Source organism: Dipteris shenzhenensis, chromosome 10 (genome assembly GCF_047967505.1).
Source record: "Dipteris shenzhenensis isolate YYH24624 ecotype China chromosome 10, Dip_SZ_1.0, whole genome shotgun sequence".
NCBI classification, from domain to species: Eukaryota; Viridiplantae; Streptophyta; class Polypodiopsida; order Gleicheniales; family Dipteridaceae; genus Dipteris; species Dipteris shenzhenensis.
The window spans coordinates 1213302-1229737 of NC_141605.1; the positions used below are offsets into that span (position 1 = coordinate 1213302).

At 43.5% G+C, this 16436-nt stretch overlaps 1 protein-coding gene across 1 annotated transcript in view; it reads right to left on the reverse strand.

The window, feature by feature from the left end:
• EMB1441 (zinc knuckle (CCHC-type) family protein) overlaps nt 1-16436 on the reverse strand; it is a 162524-nt gene that overhangs the window by 41915 nt on the left and 104173 nt on the right. Inside the window, exons 5-7 of the mRNA XM_087380832.1 lie at nt 8675-9257; nt 8295-8480; nt 6569-6862 (exon numbers count right to left, since the gene is read on the reverse strand). Coding sequence (XP_087236958.1) covers nt 6569-6862; nt 8295-8480; nt 8675-9257 — 1063 coding nt within the window. The remainder of the gene's footprint in view (nt 1-6568; nt 6863-8294; nt 8481-8674; nt 9258-16436) is intronic.

The window sequence follows — 16436 nt, forward strand, 5'->3', positions numbered from 1 at the left end:
CCTCTCCTCCTGCTCACTCGCCACCCCTCCCTTTTGCTCCACCGCCTATCCTTCTGCCTTCGCCTCCCCTCTTGCTCACCCATGACCCCTCCTTCCTCTTCCGCCATCCCTCTTGCTCACCCGCACCCCTCCTGCTGCCCCACCTCCTACTGCCTTTGCCTCTCCTACTCACCCACCGCTCATCCACCTCCCCTCCTACTGCCTTCGCCTCTCCTACTCACCCACCGCTCATCCACCTCCCCTCCTATTGCTTCCGCATCTCCTGCTACTTACCCAGGCACCACTCCTGTTCACCCGCCACCCCTCTTGCTGTCCCCACCACACCTCCTGCTTACCCGCCTCCCCTATTGCTGCTTCCGCCTCGAGCTCACCCGCCTCCTCCCTACTAATCCTCTTCTACCTGGTTGCTGCTGCAACCTCCCCATTTCTCATCCTTTTGGTGTACCCAAGAATGTTTTCATGGGGCCCTATGAGGGGCTGCAGCTCCCCCTAGATATACTGCTTCAAATATCTGCCAAAAAGAATACAAATATCGGTGCCAAAACGTGGGAAAAGGAGAAATGGCGAATGACAAGGACAAGGGGGAAAACAAGAAAGAGCACAAGAATCCAAAGCAATTGAATCTGGAGGATGTGAACACACGTTTCAATCGATAGAAAAGCAATAACGAGCATCATCAACATCCACCTCAGGCTCCTCGGCTTTGACATCCACATCGATTGCTACTACAATTGGTACACCAGGTTCACTGCCTACCTTGCAATCTCTAGGGACGTACATTGGCCCATAGTACTCTTCCTCTTTCCTCTCACCCCTCTCTCTTACCCAACCTCCCTTCCAATACTCAGCCAGAGTCACTTCATCATTGTCTCAGACATCTCCTCTCTCTGCTCAGCTCACTCGATCGCCACTTACCATCCAGCCCCACCCCTCCACCAGCTCCCTTTCAGTTTGAGATCCCGAGAGGATCGGCTTCCCACGGGCCGATCCACCGGATGCCTGGGAGTCTCTTCTCATAGAGGTACACAGCATTCATGCGCGTGAGGTGGAGCTGACCCGCTTCACACAAGAGCAGGCCCGCTTCATCAGGAGCAGGCGCTTATTATTAAAGAGCAAGCTAGTCTCATTGAGGAGCTCAAGCGGGACATTGCAGAGCTCAAGAAGGAGGTGTCTTCTTTGAGCACTACTTCGGGGGACACTAGCAGCAACAGTGGAGGCCCATATAGCCACCATGCAGTCGGCCATTGCAAAGATATCCAAATGGGTAGATGTGGTGAAGCTGCAAAGGGCCAATAAGGTTTGTCAACAATAGAATCCGCGGGATCCCATAGACTAAGGTCCCACTGATGGACGACGCGACCACCTTTGTTGCAACCACTTTAGGGATTCTTGATCATGTTATCATGGGAGCAAGGCAAGTGGGGAAAGATCCCTACAGAGAGCATCCTCTCATTATACTATTCAGAGACACTTAGGCGAAGATAATACTGATCAGCGGACTCTTTTTTCTTCGATACGGCAACGCTGTTCTCTTAGTGCTTTATTTTACGCCATTAGTACACATGAGCTTTGCATGGTTTGGAGACACATGGCAGCAAGACACACACGTGCTTTGAAGACAATCACTCCCTACAAGGGTTGGCGTGGGAGAAAGCCTTCAGTGGATCATTTTCGTGTCTTTGGATGTGTTGCATATGCCCACGTGCCTATGGAGTTTCGACATAAGTTGTGAGATAAGGCACTAAATTGTATCTTTGTTGGATATAGTGCACAAAGCAAAGGCTATCGTCTCTACAATCCTGCCACACACAAGATTTTTGCGAGTAGAGATGTGATTTTTTCAAAGAATTCAGCTCATACGCATGCTGAATTCACTATTTCAGCTTCTTCAGATCATGTTTTTGAGGGGTTCCTTCCTAATGCTTTTGGTTCCCCAGCTGATACTCATGCTGAAAATCAGCATTTACAGCAGCCTCCTCCTGCTCCACATGCCCCGATTCAGCCACCTACTAATTTTAATCCTCCACAGGCAGTGGATGATGTTGTTAGGCAAGAAATTCAAGAGATACATGTAGCAAAAACAGTTCCGAACTGGTTGCTACAAACTCTCAGGGAGAGTATACTTGAGGCACCTTTGCATGATAGGACTCGTAGTGCAGCAAGGCACGCAGGGGGGCTCTTGCCGTTGAATCAGCTTATGCAGGTACTCTTCTGATGAAGAAGAACTTGATACTTTCAAAGAAGCCAAGGGTAATGTGCACTGGATGAATGCCATGCACAATGAATTGCAGTCCATTGAGAAAAATCAGACTTGGGATGTTGTGGATTTACCACCAGGAAAACATGCCATTGGTACCAAATGGGTTTTTAAAGTGAAAAGGAAGCCAAGTGGGTCTATTGATAGGTACAAGACACGGCTGGTTGCCAAAGGCTATGCTCAAAAAAAGGGCATAGATTATGAGGAGACTTTTGCTCCTACATCCCGAATGACAACTATCAGATCAGTTATTGCCATGGCTGCAACTTTTGTTTAAAATGTCCATCAATTGGACATAAAAACAGCTTTCCTTAATGGGGACTTGCAGGAAGAGGTTTATGTCAAACAACCTCTTGGCTTTGAGCTTCCGAGCAATGCACTTCAAGTTTGCAAGCTGAATAAAGCTTTATATGGGCTGAAACAAGCCCCTCGTGCATGGTATGCCAAGATAGATGCCTCCCTGGCAAGCAAGGGGCTACATAATAGTCCCACTGAAAGCACCCTCTACATCAAGAAGGATAGGGGGGATATTTTGGTCATCGTTCTTTATGTAGATGACATGCTGCTCATAGGGTCAATTGAGGAAATAATTGCAGATTTCAAGGCTGAATTTGACATGACAGATTTGGGCATGTTAAATTTCTATTTGGGGATCTAATTCATACAAGACAAGCGTGGCATTGTTATGTCTCAATCCAAGTATGTCCAAAAGCTCTTGGATAGATTCAACATGCAAGATTGTAAGCCTACGGCGACTCCCATGGAGCCAGGGCTGAAGCTTACTATGTATGAAGCAGGTGAATCAGTGGATGCCACACTTAACAACCAGGCTGTTGGATGCCTCATTTATTTGTGCAATACACGGCCCGATATTCAGTATGCAGTATCTCAGGTGAGCAAGTATATGCACAACCCAAAGACAACACATTGGCAGGCTGTAAAACGCATCTTTCGTTACTTGCAAGGCACAAAGTCTTATGGCTTGATGTTTCCCGGTAGGGGTGACTTGCAAATGCATGCTTACAGTGACTCAGATTGGGCTAAAGACTATGACACTACGCAGTCCACAAGTGGTAATTGTTTCTTTTTGGGCAAAGCTTGCATTTCTTCGGCTATAGTAGATTATTAAACTGTGGAACATAATGTGGATTTGAGAAAACAAAATACTCAGGTAGATCCTAATAAACCCAAGAGCAATTTCGTGCTTGAGAATATGCATCCTATGCTCTAGCAAGTTTTTGATCCGTGATTCAAGAATTCCGTCAGTGTGCTTATGTCAAGAAGAATCACAAGGATACAAAAGAAGTTGCATTTTAATGATGGCACTACTACTTTACTCAATGGTTTTTTGGTTCAACACGGGATCACCTTGGAGGATATTATCTTTATGTCACCCCTGCAGGCGCATAAATGTATATTTGCCTCCTTTTCCTTTTGGGTTTTTGTTATCTTCATCTCATGTGTCTCTTCTAGACAGATGTTGCTCTTGTATTTTGCTGTTTTGCACTTCATGGTGGGTTTGTACCTCTTTTTGAGGTTTCCCACGCAGTGATATGAGTATTACCCCAGAAAAAGTGTGTTTGATGCCCTTTTCTCAAATGATTCAATGCTTCCTACCAGTCCCGAAATTGGAGCTCACTTCTTGGCTTAAGGATTGGGCTCTACATCGTCAGGGTTCATGCAGTCGCCCATTATTATTGGCTGACAGCACTGTAGCCAGCTTATACAGCGTTTTGATGCTTCCACCCTGAATTTCAAATAGGGCTAATTGTACATGGACTATGAATCATAATCTTAAGTGGTGGCGGAATAGATTGCGGCAAAATTTGGAACTCCGAATTGCCTCTTCGTCAATAGGTCTTTTTGTGGAGAGTGATGGTCAACTCTTGGCACGAAGACATATTGCTTCTACAGTTTGTCGCAGATGTTTGGCTTCAAGGGATTTTTAATAGTTTCTTCAGTGTCTCTAGGCACGGTTTCCCACTGCTTGCTTTGGAAAGCATTTCTGGCTATTTGGAATCTAGCCACAACGATCTGGTTTTGATCTCTTCTTCACATGGGTTTGTTATTGGGGACTCCGGTCTCTATGGAAACATAGGAATCATAGAGTCTTTGGTGATCCCACCTTGTCTAAGTTTAGCTTTTTCCAGATGTCACTACAACAATCATTTTATGATTGTCTGTGTGCTCGTCAGTTAGATGCTTCTGCATACTTGTCTGTAATGACATTTTCTGATGTATTAGCATGTTTGTTTTCTGGGAACTGCTAACTATAATATAAAGTTTATAGATTCCACCTAAAAGAAAAAGTGTGTTTGAGGCCCTCCTCTTCTTTTTTGACTGCATCAAATGCATCTCGTTTGCTGTCAGTTCTGTTTATGCATGTGGCCAGACATTCCTTTCGCTTTGTATTGAAAGCCCACACCTCTTTGGTCTTGTCATTGGGAATGAGGGCATCCTCTTAAAAGCCTCTTTCAATGCCTTCATGACCCACTTCTTGTCATCCTTACTGAATTATTTTCACGATGGACAAGGTTCAGCGTAAATACTGAAAGAAAATCCACAGTTCTGTCAGGGTCCATCAACTCCATCGACACAATTTTGTCAATGTCATTTTTTGCAAATCGAGATGAGCTATGAAAAAAACTCTCTTTTCCATTCATTCCCACCTTTTCTATTCACATTTTTCCCATCAAGCGTTCTCTGTATAGGGCACTATCTCAAGCCCTCACCTCTGCAATCAAACTGGAAGGATACACCAAAAGAAATTGCATCATGGGAATAAGTCAAAGCCGAGAAAAGGTTTCCAAAATGGCATTTTAAAGAATGTGAGCCTTTATTAAAGGGAAAGAAGCTATATGACCATAAAGATGGGATAATTTAGCTACGTACCTCAGATTGGCACGAGGAAAATTATGGTGAAGTGAGCTTGTGAGCAATTAATCCAAAAGGTTCAAGTGGTTAGTCAGTGCTACACCCTATGAGCAAATGGCTAGAGGTAATTATGAGATGACCCTTAGGTGATATCTTTATGAGGATGGAACCTACAAGGGATTGGGGGTGTGTCAAGTGTCTACTTGCCACTTAGTTTGTAAAGCCTTCTCCTACATTGAGAATAGGTGGATGGGATGTGTTTTTCAAGAGGCAAGAGATAAAAACACATCCTGATTTCAGTATTGGCAAAGCGACTGGGTGCAGACACTTTGTCAAAATCACTCCTATAAGGAAGATATTGAATCAAGAGGACGAAATCACCTCCTTGCTGGTCATCATTGCAAGGGATGAAATCAGCAGAAAAGATACAGAGAAAAAACCTGTCAGAATCCACTTGGTGTGCTTAGCAATTAAAGTGGAAGATTTCCTACAACCCCAAAAAGCAGGTACTGCTTGAATCTGTAGTAAAGCAAAGGTCAAAACAGGACAACAGAAATGAAGAGAGTTCAGTTGTAGAGAACCTGAGTTCATTACAAGAACTCTATGCCTGCCTCTGTAATTCATTGTCAAATTCATGCTCCACTAAGAACTTTCTAGCTCAATTCAGGAAACAAACTTTGAACCTAGTAATTTGCTGGCACATAGGGCTTTCTCATTTCTCTTATTTGAATGACTTTGCAACTTTCATCATACATCACATGTCCACCAATACCAGCACAAAATATGTTGCATGTTTGACGAAAGATTACAAGCGCATATAACAAATCATTTAACAAATGTGTGAAGGAAAGGGGTTTCGTGTGGCTGCAAAAATGTCCTTGCAAACCATGTCTCTCATCCATGAACATTGTTGGCAGATGAGCACTAGAAAGATTTATACATTTCAAAACACAAAATTCACCACCCCCCCCCCCCAAAACACATACACAAGAAAGCTCCCCCAGAGAGACTCATTTGAATTTTAAACTAGAAAGTTTCAATGCTGAAGTTTGCTTCATATAGCCCTTTACCACAAAACATTTTGAACTTTCTTCTGACAGCTGCATCAAGGCAGATTTCTCGATTTCTGAGCTCAAGTTTGTTTAAGATTGCGCTCTCTAAGAAAACAAATTTACCTGTGGTGTGGACTGCATCATGATTTCTCGCACTGATAAAAATTACCAGAGAATGCTAGCAATTTTAGATAGATAGAGAGCATACAACCTTTTTGCTCCTTTTTTTCTGGATTGAAAAACAAATACTTTGTCGATTCTTTCACTATGGGCTGTAGCAATAAACTTCAAGCCTAGTAGATGCATGTGCTCAATAGATGTGGATAAAAGAAGCAACGAAAGAATCCGAGATGTCACGTCCAAAAGCTTTAGAACATAGCCCCACCTTAGTGGCAGGTTGAGTCTTTTCATCTTCGTCCATATCGTCAAGGTTATTGCTCAAGAGTAAAGTAATCTGGTTCTTATCCAACTGTAAACTATGAATTATACTAGCCACTGGATTACCCGCCTTCCTCTCCTCCTTGATCATTCGAGCCAAATCATTCCAATCCATGCCAGTGGCAAGAGCCGCACGAACAGCAATGATAGCAGCATCAACATCCTCCAAATTGTACTCAATAAGCTCAGCCATAGCAACAGAATGATCAACCTCCCTCTTCAAGACCTCAACACGGCTTGCCTGCAACAAAATGTAGAAACATGCTTTCAGTGATCCTGCCTGGAATATATGAGGAAAAAGTCTTTATGAGATGAAAACCAAAGAACCTTTTAGGAACAGAGATCAGTCACAGTTGCAGATGAGTGAGTCACATTCGATCATCTTTTATTATACAATGCTGCAGCCAAAGCAATGATAATCTAGTAGTTCGATGTTTTCACAATAACTGTAGTTGCAGGTTCAAGTGTCGCAGCCACTGTAGTGGTAGCAATTGCTCACATGTTGTGAGGCTTGGACTAGACCGCGCTTTTATTGTAAATTAAAGAGCTGTCTGGGCTCCTGGAGGTGCAACATGATACCTACCGGAGAAATTCCAGAGGTACTCGCACCTGCCCAGGGAAGCCATCCCCTTAATTACTCCAACTAGGAGAGTTACGTTTCTTTATGAAACGCTAGATTTCACCTCTTCACGACCCAATCTTTGTATGAAACGGACACCTCGACTACGCATACGCTAGAATTCAAAGTCCATTTTGTAGTAATGAGGCTTTGGGGTCTCTGAGTCAGGATCTGTTCTTGACCCCATCCTTTAATATACAAATATGCGCATGACCGAGGTTTTTCTCATTTTATAGCCATCGCAAAATGCCTAAAGAAATGGAACAAATGAAACGCCACTATTTAAGCCACCCTACAATCTCGTGATAGTCACTCATAAGGTTGAAAACCATAAACTCCATATGCATAGTGCATACTTTAGTTGGAATGCTCTTCAGAATGCAAGGCCTGGAATCTAGAAGGCACAGAGAGCAGTACATTAACAATTGTCAATCAGAAGCCCCTTACCATTTGATTTGAATCTGCCAAACAGAATAAACTTTTGAGGTGTCAACTGGAGAGAACTCCTGAACCCCAAGACATTACAAATGAGCACAAAGGCCAGGCCTGGTCTATGTGCACACTCATCAGTCTAGGTAAAGTCTGTCTATACTGACCTTTTTTTGGTGAAAGTGGTGAAAGGTAAAACCTGCCATGTTCTGTCTATATTTAAGCTCCACTAACAACCTCAGCAAATAAATTAACAATCAAATGCGCCATTATATAGAACAAGATGACCAGCTGTGCAATCCAATTATCCAAAGGAGCCCAGATGCAGATTGGATATAGTCGAAATCTAGAATTGACATGACAAATCTAGCCTCAAGAATATACTGTATAATACAAGGGCCAAAAGACAAACTGTGAAGAGAGTATATATTGGATTATACAGTGACTAACAGACAAACTAGGAATCCAAAGAAGTTAGATTTAAGAGTGAAGTTCAAACTCGACAAAAAGAGTGACGTTTTAATCATTTATGAACTTGATATCGTACTCTTTAACTGCACAAAAACAGTCACTAAAAGACGGTGTCAGATGCCAGCATGTGTGTAAAAGAAATTAAACGAGTGACCTGATCTTTTCGAATCTTGTCAAGTTTCTGAAATGCTGAGCCTTCTTGTGTTTTCAGTTGTTGCTCTGCTCGTTGGCCCTCAATTTTACTGAAGAACTCATCCATGGCAGCATCAAAACTTGATATCTTCATGACCTCCCCATTTCTATATTGATTAAACATCAGGGGAGAGAATTCTTCATAAAACTGCAACACCAATTGACAAAATTCAACAAAAAGCCCTTTTTAAAAATATATAAAATTGATTTCCAATACCATGAACAGAATCAAACTTCAGGCAAATCACTATTTACCCGATTTTAAGACAATTTGACTGCACAAATCAAGAACTTGTAATCATCTTACAAACTTGCTTCATTTTGTTCATCCTGACAACACACCTTTGACTGTTCTTTCTCAGAGGACGTTGTCTTCCATTTTCCTCTATCCCTTTCCTTCATAAAGATATAGCCTTCTGGAAGCTGATCACCAGAAATGACGTCCTCTAGCCAGTTTTCAAAAGTCATCACAGCTGCATGTAATTGCTCTATCATCTCTTTTGAGATGTTAGAGATACAATGTCCACTCTCATCTTGAAAGAAAATCTTCAAAGGAGGGAGAAGCCCTGCATCTAGAATTATATGCTCACTCAGAGCAGGGCCATACCCCAAGCTTTCTCCAATTATAGTTCTTAAGTTCTCTTTGTCAACCTTCGCATGACCATCGCTTCTTTTCCCAGAAAGTATATGTGGTTGGCTTTTCTTTTCCTTCATCCCGCTTTGGTGAGTTGCTTGCCCTTTGGAATCAGTAGCAGAGAGGCTGTCTATCCTTTTGACTGATTCTTCTTGAGGGCCACTGCTTTCAGTGGTATTAGAGACAGTCAATGCAACCTCCAGTTTCTTTAATGATGTTCTTTCCCAAAGTCGACAGGAATCAATAGGGTATTGATGGTGCGCCATCATAGTTAACCCCTTTTCATCATCTCTGTTCATCCAGCCCTTTAAATGATTATAGAACAACTCAATAAAAACATTAAAATTGTACAAACTGGACATTAAAAGTTAAACAGACAGAACAAGATAAAAAATAGCATGACAAAAGGTTAGGAAACAATTGATCTTTATCCTTCTTCATGCAATTGTGAACTCATTGAGCACGCAATGCCTTGAATAATCAATCTTTACATGGTTAATCTCTTATACACCAAAACAACACTCTGTTGATCCTGTCCAAGAACTATGGCAGAAACAAAGCAACATGCAGCAGTGAGAGCAAAGGAAAGAGAAGTCAAGGGCGACTGCACAAATAGCATGCAGTAGTAAAATTCCCACCAAAACAACACAGTACTTATACTATCTACTTATGCATCAAGATTAGACACTAATTAGCCTAATCCACACTCACCCTCAATGCTTAATGCTAACTGAATCTAAGCTATATGAGATGTGAAGTATAGAAACGTCTATGTAGCATAGAGCCTTTGAGAATCGAGCCTTATTTGAAAAAGCCAATGGCCTGATCCTCTGATTTTGCAACAGAAGATCAACCATTCCATCTTGAATCCATTCCTGAATTAAATTATGATGCATCTTATCGTGTTCTGTACGGGCAATAATGATAGGATCTTTGGAAAGACTATACAACTATTGTTGTCTCAAAAGATGATTGTATCTTCAATTTCCAAAACCTTGTAGGTACGCCCTTAAATTTTTTGCTTTCCTGATCAGGTACACATCTTGCATCCACAACACAATCTTGTATTCAGATTTTATGGAAGAAAAATAATGGCAGGCCACTCTTTACTGCACGATGCAAGAACCGATGTGCCTAACAGAAACAATATACCACTGTCAATTTTCAATTACCAATGTTATAGCCCCATCTTGCATCAGCACCAGACCCAGATAAAACATATCAAAATGTCTCTAATCATCATTGGTTTCATCCACCATTACATATCACTGTCTCAATGATGAGGTCATCCACATACAAGAAAACACACAAACCATATCATATTGGTGTTTCGACAAATACAGATTTGGATCTGTGTGAATCCATACAATACTTTCTACCAGAAATGCTTATCAATCTGGGAATACCATGCCCTCACTGCAATGACACCCCTAAAGTTCCAAATCCTCATATTGTGCATCTTCCACATTTAGTGCACCATCAAGGAATGCTCTTTTTGGTGTTTCAATAAAGACAATCTTGATTTGCATCACTTTTGGCAAGACCTTTTGTTGAAAATGCTCATCAATTTACAAATATTCAAGCTCTCAATGCCTATTTGAGACCTACTTCAATTCAGAATAAGTTGTTCTTTTCCATTGCTGCTCAAAAATCAATTTAATTTTACCATGTAGAGTTTATATTTAAGTACATTACAAGATATCAGCTTGATATTCATCTAATGTGTTTCCATCAATAAAGAGCTGACAATGCATCCACTGTCACGAGAGCGTGATTTCTGGTGCATGCATGTTGGCCTACATGTGGGCACGACCCTGGGAAAACAAAGAGCACGGTCATGGGTTGCTTGATGTGCTAGAACCCCTACTGATTGTGCCTCGGGGGTGAATTTTGTGGTTTGGACCAAGAAGGGGGCAAAGTACCTTAGTTTTCAAGTTGGGTCATTGGGAAGGTCCCCATAGAAGGGGCAAGGGGCAAATGCACTTTAAGTTGGCCATTGGTGTTGACCACTTAGAAGGCCTAGGGGAAAATTTAGGTCCAAAGGGCAAATGAATCGTGGGCTGCCACGTGCCTAGCCCATGCAAACGTGTTTGGAAAGGAATTCCTTGGAAAGCTCCTGGCAAGTTGACGTACAGAGACGGGCTAGGCAAGAGAGAGATGGCGCATGCATAAGGGACGACAAGGCTGGCTGGCTTGGGTGGTGATCCTGCTCAAAGATCTCGGTTGCTAGAGATGGCACAGGGGAGCACATTGTTGGGGCTGGCTGGACGTCATATGGCACACGCAATTCGACTAGTGGCATTTGACTTCGCGAGTCTTGGGCGCTAGCAGAAGAGATCTCGACTGTTGGAGGATACTCGGGATGGCGAGCTGCTGCGAGGGAGCTTGCTAGGTGCAGGCGATGCCCTTTGAAGCCTTAGTCAAAGGAATTGTTGGTGTTTTGGAGCCCGTACGTAGCTGGAGTACGTGACCTAGGACTCGAGGTCGAGCTGTCCGTTTGGCTGCAATTACTACTTTCGAGAGGGGCAAGCTAGGCATAAAGGCCAGCACCATGGTCATAGGCTGGCTGAGCAAGGCATGCTGACCCGTGGCTGTTGTCATCTGTTGTACATGCATGGCCAACCCTCATCTGATGCCTTTGTGACTTGTCATGGAAAGAGAGGGTCTGGCTGGTCACAATGAGACTGCCTTGAGGTCTTGAATTCGACTTGGTGCATCTCATTGGTCGTCAAAGGGCTGGTCTGTTGGAGCACTTCAGTAGTGAGGAGGGAATTCAAAAAGGGGCGCCAAGGTTTGGGGCCAATCTGTGTCTTTGTCTTAGGGGCACTCTAGCTCCCATTGTGCTGGTTTTACTTTTGCTGAATTGTTGATGTAACAGTGTTGGCTGGTTATTTGTTAGTTCAACTGCCCTATAATTTTATTGAAGGCCGGTTTCAGCCACAGTCCTTACGGTTGTCAATTTGGCAGTTGGAGTGAATGTTTCATCATTAAGAGCATTTTCTTGTTGCTTGTCCATGCTTTGATCCGCCTTATACTCAACCTGGTGGAATCATTTGCATGAAACACTTTCTTTCCTCATTTAAAGTTTCACTTGATCCCATGTATTGTTCTTGATTGTCCACATCCCCCCTCCCTCCGCCTGTCTTCCCTATTCCTTTTCCCGGGAAGATTTCATACTCTTGCATACTAAAAGAATTACACCATCAATGCAAGGCTGCTTGCAATCTTCAAAGTCATTGCTTTTGCCTCGCGATCTTCGCAACTTACCAATTCACTCAATCAAGCATATCTGTAACAGCCATCCACTTTTCTTTGAAAAAGTCCTTTGAGGGACACTGAAGTCCCTACCATAGAGTCTTATTCTATCACAGTGAATAATGTCACTATGGGGAGTTCTTTTTATAAGCTGAGTATCATTTCTTCCGGATGTCACTGCTTAATCGTTTTCCAATTGTTTGCATGCTCATCAAATAGATTATTCCACATACTTGTCATACAATAATGTTGTGATTGCATGTTCCCTATCTGGGGATTCCTCTTTGTAATACAAAGCTTCATAGACTCCACCCCCCCAAAAAAAATTGTGTGTAAAGATCCAACTCTGTTATTGATCAATAATCAAAGCTGTATCAAAAAGATCCAAGTCAGTATTTATCAACGAAACCAAGGGAGCAGAGTTCTGAGGTACACAAGATACTCAGCAATACGGCATCGGATACAGCTTAGGAGACGTCCTCACTCACTTCTATGACTCAAATTGGGCAGGAGATTTGGACACCCAAAGGTCTAGTTCGGGGTATTGTTTTATGCTACCGACTAGCTATGTCTCATGGTTGAGCAAGAAGCAAGAGCAATGCATGGGACTGTCAATGAAGTGTCCCTTTCCCTACCACGATCAAGTACCTTCGTGTGATAAGATTCATGTTTGTCGGGCAGACAATCGTATTCTCTCATGTTCAGAGTACCAACATCTACAGACTTCCCTTGGCGGCTTCAGCTCTGCGCCACGTGATTGCTATATGCTTCACGAACCTTCTGAGAGCATCTTCAATGTCTCCTCAGCTGCTCCAAGTCTTTTGTTAACGAATCCTCTTGGACCCTCTAATAATTCTCAGACGGGAATCGCAAATCCTCACGAACACTCTGGAATACTCTGATACCAATTGTTGGCAAACCAAGATACAAATGTATGCAGTACTAACAACTCAAATAATCGGAACTGGCAAAGAGGATAGTGAGAAAGAAAGAGAGAAAGAAATTTTATTAGAGTCTTCGGAAGACCGATGGGTCTATGAGACTGAAAGAAAACCTAATGCAAATCACAGTAAGGGTGGAGCTACTAAAACGAGCATCATCACCCGTGCTAAATCCTAAGTCTGATCATACATAATCAAATACATTTGGATGTAACGATGAAAAGAAAAGGACTCGAGCGAAGCGGAATCCTCCGTATGTCATGTCGCCTTGGCTAGTGCATAGCCGGTGATGGGACGCTGGCACCCGTCAAGGGGTGCCGTGCGTCTCGGTCTCCTGGACGAGGCTCGACGCAAAACTAGAGCCACCGTGACTCCCGTGGGACATATCCCGGTCTAAACAATGACGGGATATTCCCCAAAGTGATCTGTGTGTCCCCTCGATGTCTCGTGTGTCGTTCTGCGATCGTCGGGGGTCGGGGTCTCTGTCACGTCTGCGGCTAGAGACTGGACGATCAATGTCACTCGATGGGAAGAACTCTGTGATCCTGCTCTGAGAGGTGTTTGATGATGTGGCCAAGCCCCGTCGCCTGAGTAAGTACTCTCTGTGTCGGACCCCCTCGTGAATGAAGGCCGCGAGGCATCTCTGATCTGGGTAGGCGAGGAATCTAGAAAGGAGCCCGGAGCTGTCTCTGAAGAGGCAGTGGTAGTGACCTCGGATCTCGTAGTACATTGGGCACCTGAAAATAAAATGCTCCTCCGACTCAACCTCCTAATAGTCGCACAATATGCATAAGCAATGCTCCCTAGGAATCCCCTCTACTCTTCCGCTCTCTATGCGGAGGCGGTGTGATGATACCCGAAACTGTCCGACAGAGATCCGTATTGAGTGAGGCATATGAAGCTTAGTGTACCCCGGTGGTGTGATGAATCCCTCCTCCGAAATATGAAGACAGTAATCTCTGTAGAAACTCAGCACAAATGATAGCAAACCTTATTGAAGTCTCTCAAATTGAAAACACTCCACTAACAGATGCGCATCCCTATGGGGCTTGTTGCATCATTTACAATTGCACCTATCACTTAGCCAAAGGCTGATACAAGGAAGACACCATGCGCTCCAAACACACAGAGCATACAACACGCGAACTGTTCAGAATAAATCTGAATGTAAAGATGTCAATGGAAAGCCACAGGAAGTCGTGAGGAGGAAGAGAAAAGTCGCCAGCAGCCTCAAACCAATCCTCCATTGTGGTGCTTCTTCCACACATCATAGATGCCCTCTTCATGGATGCTTGGGGCTCCAATTCTCATGGGAGAACTAAGCCTCAGAGTCGTCCAGCCAAGATGGGAGTCACCATGTAAGAGCATGCATGGGATAGTGCCACGTGGCACTAGCCTTTTCACCCCTCCACAAACCTTAGAGCTCTTCACCACCCCTTGGCAGTTTACCACACACACCATATAAATGCTAAAGCTAACACACACAAGTCACAATCGAGAGGTAAGGATGGGAAGTCAAATCTGGTTTTAAAAAGATCAAATGCAACTACTGTCAGAAATATGTGCACTTCATTGCAAAGAGAACAGAAAGAGAATTGCAGCCAAGCAGTGAGAATAAGAAAATCTCTTCACACAGTAATACTGATCTTGTTACAAAAAAGTCAGATCTGTCCAAAACAGAGGGTCAATGGTCATGCAACTTTTGTTAAGATGATGACATACACTTTGCATTTGCTTTCATAAAAAAGGTTTTCTCTTCTTTAGATGCTTGTGACAGCATAGGGACAACAGATATGCATGTTCTTGAGACCCCATTGAATGCCACATTTATAGATACTTAGTATGCCCACAAATAGAAGTCGGGCCATCAACATAGAGACCAAGAAGGGTAGAAGATAAGGGGCATACGTCTGTTACCCAGTGATGCTGCTTACCTCCTCTGACAATTCCTATGGTGCACATTTTACCTCTGACTCTCTCATGCAAAGCCATGACCACCCAAATAACATCGTGTGCAATACCTAGGCCTCAAAGTCAGTGATAAGGCAAGCCTGTGGCACTAAATCAAAAGCCTTTATAAAATGCACAAATCAGCATTGTACTCTCTATTTCTGGTGTCTGGCTTCGTCGATGAGGACTCTAAGGGTGAAGATCTGGTCCAGTGTGGGCCAATCTCGTCTGAAACCTGCATGTCTACATCTCTGTGCACACATTTATATGTATCTCAAGAGCTGATCCATAAACCTTGGCCATCAACTGGCCAACCATGATAGTTTTGTGGTTGCCCATAGCCAAGGGACCCCACGCTTGAGAATGGGTATGATAGTACTCGTGGTTCAAGAGGTAGAAAAGTCTTTGCAGAAGGGTTAATTGAAGAGCTTAGCCAGGATTAAAGCAAGGACTCCCCATCCGTAGTTCAGCAATTTTGCTTGAACGCCCTCCTAATCCATGGCCTTTCCTTTTTACAATTTCTTGATGGCTTCTTTGAGGTGGGCCGTGGTGTACCCATGCCAGATTGGGCATGAGTTGTTCAGACATGTTATAAAATGTATATGCATGGGCTTTCCAAGGCCTACAATCCTAGAGAGGACATGGTGACCTCCTGTCTAGGATTTTCATCCGAAATTCTTTGGAATTGCTACTATACAGGATGATTAAGAGCTCTTGCTTGAGGCAGCAAAGGACTGTCATAGGAAGCAAAAATAGGTGGTCGGCAGCAGCAGTATTTCAGGTGCCAGCAGGTGCAGAAGATGGCATGATGGCTGCAGCAGGGCTCGAAGCAGGATCCAGCAGCAAGTAATCTGCAGACAAGGCCTTATGAAGGCCTGACCAGGTCGGCAGGACCAGCACAGACTGGGTCGACGATCGAGTCTTTGGCTGGTTGGTCTGTTATACAGACTAGTTGGCCAGTAAGGAGGACCTGGAGCCCTTTATAAAAAGCTTCATTGTGGAGGCTCTCAGTATTTCAGATTGGAGGCAGCCCTCACCCACTTAAGAGCAATACTTGGTGCACACCTACAGCCAGTAGGAGAACGATGTTTGCTGGAGGGTGCTGTTGAAGAAACTTGCACTACAGATGGTGACCAAAGCTCACTGAGGAGCAGGAGCAGTACTTATGCTCACCATAGAGCGTCCCGGTCAGGGGATTGCTGCATGTTTTGGATCTCTGGTGAGCTTTCTGTAAGGGGTGTTTAACTCAGAGTTTGTATACTCTGAGATTTTTTGCACTGTTCTACTGCTGTCTATCTTCTGAATTTGGTGCTAGTGAAATCTT